General features: G+C 47.4%; 1 protein-coding gene across 2 annotated transcripts in view; it reads right to left on the bottom strand.

Annotated features, from left to right (window-relative positions):
• Positions 1–855: 855 nt before the first annotated feature.
• The window catches only part of Nol10 (nucleolar protein 10), an 81,675-nt gene continuing 76,530 nt past the window's right edge, over positions 856–6,000 (bottom strand). Inside the window, exon 21 of one of the 2 annotated variants that reach the window (NM_001008421.1) lies at positions 856–1,836. In NM_001008421.1, the coding sequence (NP_001008421.1) occupies positions 1,717–1,836 (120 nt within the window). In that variant the 3' untranslated portion in view covers positions 856–1,716. The remainder of the gene's footprint in view (positions 1,837–6,000) is intronic. The other variant, XM_017315015.2, reaches the window with a different exon arrangement.

The following is a 6,000-nucleotide window of genomic DNA, read 5'->3' as shown; positions in this document are numbered from 1 at the left end:
CTGCTGGCAGGACTGGACAAAGCCACATCCTAGTGCTGGTAACGAGCAATCACAGGTTAGGGTTTGAGCCTGAAATGTCTCCCACAGGCCTCTAACTTAAACATCTGTCCCCAGATAGTAGTTAGGATGTGTGGGGATGTTCTTTGAGGTGAAGGCTAGCTGGCAGAGGTCAACCACAGGTTGCTCAGACAAGCCCTTTAAGGCCCTGTCTGGGTTTCCATTTCCTGGCCTGTAGTGATGTGAACAGCATCTGCACACCCTGACACCCTCTGAAACTAAGAGCCAAGATGAATCCCTTAAGTCCATATTGATTATTTTGGTGATAGGTGTACAAAAGCAACTGATATAAACACAGAAAAATGACAGAGTGGGATACCAGCATGCACAACAATTTTAAAATGGGAAACTTTGAGAAAGGGAAGAGAGGGCACCAGGGGCTCACAGCCCCAGGAGGGATCTGCTTAATAGTTAATAAAGAGGTAGGAGTGTGTGTGCGCGTGGGTACGTGGGTGCGTGCATGCGCATGTGCAGATTCATGTACCAACAGTCAGAAAGTTCTTGAGTACACATCACAGGCTAAAGAGACAAGGGTCCAACAACACTGACTGCTAACTAATGTGTCCTGCCTTGTGGACTCACCATAGGTACAGCCTAACGAGCTCCCATTCTATTTGTTTACATGAGAAACTCCAAAGTATGGAAGCTAAAGTGAATTTTAAATTTCCACAGGCAGGAGTCTTCCTCAGAGAAAATGTCCAAAGAAAAGCATCTCCTTTTATAGGCGCTGCCTGTATCAAATAGTACTTCATCAGAAAATAACTACGTAATTTTGTGATAAGCTAAACAAATAGCCAGTAGCGTTCACTTATTATTTATTAATTTATACCCTTGATATAAAAATAGCTTAAAAACTATACAAAGGAATATAAGCAAGCCAGTCAGCCTGCCAACATACTCATGCACATAAACAGGGCCACTCAGCAGTCATCATGTGACTCAGTCCTGAGGGGCAGAAGACAGTGGGGACAGACACTCTGGCTGGGCCTGGTGGTGCATCCCTTTAACTTCAGCACTCAGGAGGCAGAGGCAAGTGGATCTCTATGAGTTCAAGGCCACAGATTGAATTCCAGGACACCCAGAGCTACACGGAGAAACCCTGACTCAAGTCTCAAATAAACAAATGACAAAAAAACAAAACAAAACAAAACAAAAAACCCCAAACCATTCTTTTTTTTGGGGGGGGGGGGTTCCAGACAGGTTTTCTCTGTGTAGCTCTGGCTGTCCTGGAACTCACTCTGTAGACCAGGCTGGCCTCGAACTCAGAAATCCGCCTGCCTCTGCCTCCCAAGTGCTGGGATCAAAGGCGTGCGCCACCACGGCTGGGCTAACCCAAGCCATTCTTACAGCATGATAATGTCCTGTTTCCAGTAGAGGGTGAACTTTTCACTTCATGGAGGCCTTTCCAATATCTGAAATGATGCCTGATCATCAGCAGGGGAGAAGACAAGATTTAAGGGGGGCGGGGGAGGGGGAGAGAGAAAGGGGCAGCCACTTGGAAAAAGCACCCAGGGCCAGGGACTTCTCCAGGTGGGTAGTGGGCCAGTCAGACCACCAGCACCATGCACACACATCTACACGGAGCCTGGGTGTGATGCCCTTGTGAGAATCCATGGGGAGAAGCACAGCGTCTAGTTGCTCGTGGGCACATTTCTTTGGTCAGTGAAAGGGCCGGCCTCTTCTGGGTCTGGACCTCAGGTGGCTGGCCGACCTGCGCAGATTTTTCCTTTCCTGACGATGCAGTTTTTCAGCCTCCTGTTGCTTCTTTTGCTGTTCAGACTAAAAGAAAGTGAGGTGAGTAGAGGAAAGGGTCTGCTATAACCCTCAGGGAGGAGCAAAGGCTGCCAGACACACAGTCCTGCGACCAACACTGTGCAGCTCAGCATCACGTCCTGGTGGCGGCAGGAGTTGGACAAAGAACAATTTTCACTGTCAAAGGAGAAATTCTGAATCCCTGGGCAAAAAGAACACACACACCGGGAAGTGTCTGTCCACACACCGGGAAGTGTCTGTCCGCACACCGGGAAGTGTCCGCACACCGGGATGCTCTAAGAGGACTCATGCCTACTTCTGCTTGCACACTGAAACTCTGAATTCATTCACAGACTTAAAGACAAACAAAAAATGTTGCATTTTATCAAATGCATATCAAACGTGTTTTTTATCACACACATATTAAAGTGCATTATGACCTACACCTGATTAGATAACTCATTAGGGCTGGCTCCAAAGAGCTTTTGGATGCTAGGGAGGGAGAGAGAAAGAGGGGAGAGGAAGGGAAGGAGGGGAAGAACAGACTTGCTATTATTGACCCCTGGCAGTCTGGCAGGGATGGTCTCCACATGAGTTTTCTATCTTCATTTGCTTGAGAGGTGGCAATGCTCCCAGATCCCACTTTCTTTCCAGTGGCACCCCCACTCTCAGCAGACAATCAGTGCAGAACCTCCTGAATAGAGGAGCTAAGGAGTCTGAAATCCATACCAATACTTGCTGTTGGCACTTGGAGCTTTAGCACACTTGGATAAAATGCAGATAGATATTCACCAGTGTTTCCCTCTTGAAAAAACCATCTGAGTTTAAAGAGAGGGTGTGGGACGATATGGTGAGCCCACAAAGGGCCCATCTCTGCATTCTGGTAGCTTGGGTTCCTATATTACTCCAGGTCCATTTCTGATGACCAATATATCCTGTGCATTTTCAAAATAAACCCTGCCCAGTATGCCCTTCCGATTCAGGTGGCAGCCTCCCTCTGCAATTCCAGGGTCCCTTTCTCACTGGGTGGAGTAGGGGATGGAGATGTAACCACATCTTCCTGGTTCACTCCTATGGTCAACATTACGTCAGGCTGGTGAGGTGGCTCAGTAGGTGAAGGTATCTGCCACCAAGCCTGGTGATCTGAAATTGATCACCTGGGGGGGCCAAATGGTAGAAGAGAGAAATAACTAACTCAAGTTGCCCTCTAACCTCCACATGCATGACATGGCACCCATGCACGGACACACACAAATATATAGAAAATACTGTATGTCAGGCCTCTGCTTCCTAACACACTGCTTAGACTCTTTGCCATGAGCTCACAGGCACTTCCTCCACCAGAGCACTTACTTTGGGCTAATTTGGTAAATGTGTCATTTGCCCTATTTCCTTAGCAGAGAGAATGGGCTGAGCCTCGCAGCCAGTCAGAGCACTGCACTGGTTTCCTGTGTTAACAGGGAGACTCTGGCACCTAGGGACTACACTGCCCTGGAGACTAAACTGCACATCATCAAGACCCTCACAGAGTTAGCACAACTATTTAATTCTGATGAATGAGGCTCTGCGTTTGTTTCAGTGAGAACTTGGGGGGGGGGCAGGGGCAGAAGAGGGGGGAGCATATTCTGCCCTACATATTAATAAGTTCCCCTTAATCCTCCCCACCCTCCACAGTGTCTGCATCGCTAGACTACCTTCACACTCATCATCTTCCTGCTTCAGCCCCAAGAGCAGATTAGGGTTGTGGGTATGCACTACCAGGTCTGGCTTCTAAAATGCATGTCTTGTTTTTTGTTTGTTTTGTTTTTCAAGACAGGGTTTCTCTGTGTAGCCCTGGCTATTCTGGAACTCACTCTGTAGACCAGGCTGGCCTCAAACTCAGAGATCCACCTGTCTCTGCCTCCCAAGTGTTGGGATTAAAGGCGTGTGCCACCACTGCCCAGCTAAAATGCATGTCTTTAGATGTGCTGAATCCAGATAGACAGAATGCTGGGAGCTCTAAGGATTTTTGGAGTGTGGGCCTGTTGTTACAGTATGAAGCAGGACTGTGGGCAGCTCTGGACAGCTTCTCAGCCTTCTCCAGGCCAAGAGCTGCCAGAGGAGCTGGGAAGAGGCCTCTATTGTTCTGTGGACAAAGCTCCCCACACACAAGGTCTATCATTAGCCTCTCTCCCCAAGGCTGCGCTGGGAGACCATGCCACTGTGTCACCCACTCATCAAGATTTACAGGGCAATTAGCTCTTTTCCAAGTCAGCTTTCCTCTTTCTCCTTGTTCCTGTGCAGCTGCAGCCTACAGCCCTCGTGGGGCAGGGGAGAGGACAGACGCTAGCTGTGGAGACATACACACATTCTCCCTGTGAATTCTACTGGCACTGTAGAAAGCACCTACAGACATCCTGGGCAACTCCACGATTTTGCCTCAGTGTATCATATACAATAAACATAGAGCAAAGGGAAACGTCTATAAACAAATACACAAACATGTTTCTAAATATATATTTAACAGTGATATACTAAATAGTTAAGAGCATGCCAATCAAGTAATAAAACTCATAAATCAAGCATTAATTGACATAGCATATTCTCCCAAAGGGTTCTGAAGCCTACAGTTGATTCAGCTCTGATGTCACTTCAAGCAAGTCTCAGGGTATCTCCCCATCTTTTCATTTTACTACAAATTTACAAAATGACATTCAACTTTGTGCATTCTGACTTGAAAGTTCTGTGGCGTGGAAATGACTGCGTCTTCTCACTGCCAGAGCCAGGCCTGTGACCAGCATCCTCCCACTGAGCTATCTCCCCAGCTCTGAGACAAAAGCTTCGAGTGGGACGGTTACAGATCTACTGAACATACTAGAAAGCACTGATTGGCTTGTTGAGTGTGGGGATGGAGTTCAGCAGTAGTGTTACCTGCATGTGCATTGGCCTGGGGAACCGCTAGTAAGCGGTAGGAGAGAAAAAGAAAAGAGAGCATGAGGGAGTGACCCTTTTCTGTCGAGTTTTCCAACTTCACGGAAAGAACTGACCAGTGAGCAGCTCAGACGGCTCAGGCTTGTGCCTGCCTCACCGGGCTACAGGGGCTATGGTTATGGAATAGGAGCAGTGCTGCCCTGCGGTCTGTCGGGCAGAGCCACACAGAGAAACTGTGGATCTGTTCCTAGAGATGGATCCTGTTTCAAAGGTGACACAAACTTGCCCCTTATAGATTACAGATAACAAAGCTAACAAAAAGCCCTGTTACACAATAAGCCTTGTGTTGACAAGTCATACTCTGCTCATTTGATTTCAGGAGAAAAAGGCTAATGTATCAAGTGGTTTTAGCTTAAAATTCTGAGAATACATTACAGACTGACAGAGTTTTAGAACACTGCAAGAACCACACTGCTAAGTGTGTGTTCTTGTGTGAAACACAGAGCTCCTCCTGTGTATATTGAGAAAAAGAAAACCTCGAGGGATTTTATGGCACGTAAGTGGCATGTCAGTTTAGAGAAGCAGCCATAGGGAATGGCAATCACTTTTGCAGACACCCTTTTTGTACTTGATGACTTTGTTGAGGAATCTGACTGAGAAAGAGAAAATTATCTTTTTGAGAAAAGACACCTGTCATTTTAGTTGTTAGTTAATGGCAGATACTTAAGCAACTTAGTCCCTCCCACAATGTGCAAAAGGCATTAGCACTACAGTGCGCATAAGAAATAGATCTTTGCCGGGCAGTGGTGGTGCACACCTGTAATCCCAGCTCTTGGGAGGCAGAGGCTGGTGGGTCTCTCAGTTTGAGGCCAGTCTGGTCTACGGAGTGAGTTACAGGACAGCCAGAGATACACACAGAGAAACCCCACCTTTGCCAAAAATCTAAAAGAGAGAGAGAGAGAGAGAGAGAGAGAGAGAGAGAGAGAGAGAGAGAGAAAAGGAGGCAGGGAGGGAGGAGAGGAGGGGAGGGGAGGGGAGGGGAGAGGGGAGAGGAGGGGAGGGGAGAAGGAAAAGCATCTTCAAGACAATTTAAAACAGATTATCACTGACTGAGAAATCACCCTGGGAAATGACTTTATCTGGGCAAGTCTCTTGGTAGTCCTTTCTAGGTAAGTACTGGGTGTGTTTATCCCCTTCCTTGTTCCCTCAGACAGAGCTCTTGTGTAGCTAGGTTGTACGATGGGCCAGAGAGACCCAGAGGAACATAGGTTACCAAGCAGG

Source organism: Mus musculus, chromosome 12 (assembly GCF_000001635.26).
Source record: "Mus musculus strain C57BL/6J chromosome 12, GRCm38.p6 C57BL/6J".
In the NCBI taxonomy this organism is placed as follows: domain Eukaryota; kingdom Metazoa; phylum Chordata; class Mammalia; order Rodentia; family Muridae; genus Mus; species Mus musculus.
Note: the sequence above shows the minus strand (reverse complement) of the source record. Positions and strands in the feature narration are given on the sequence as shown.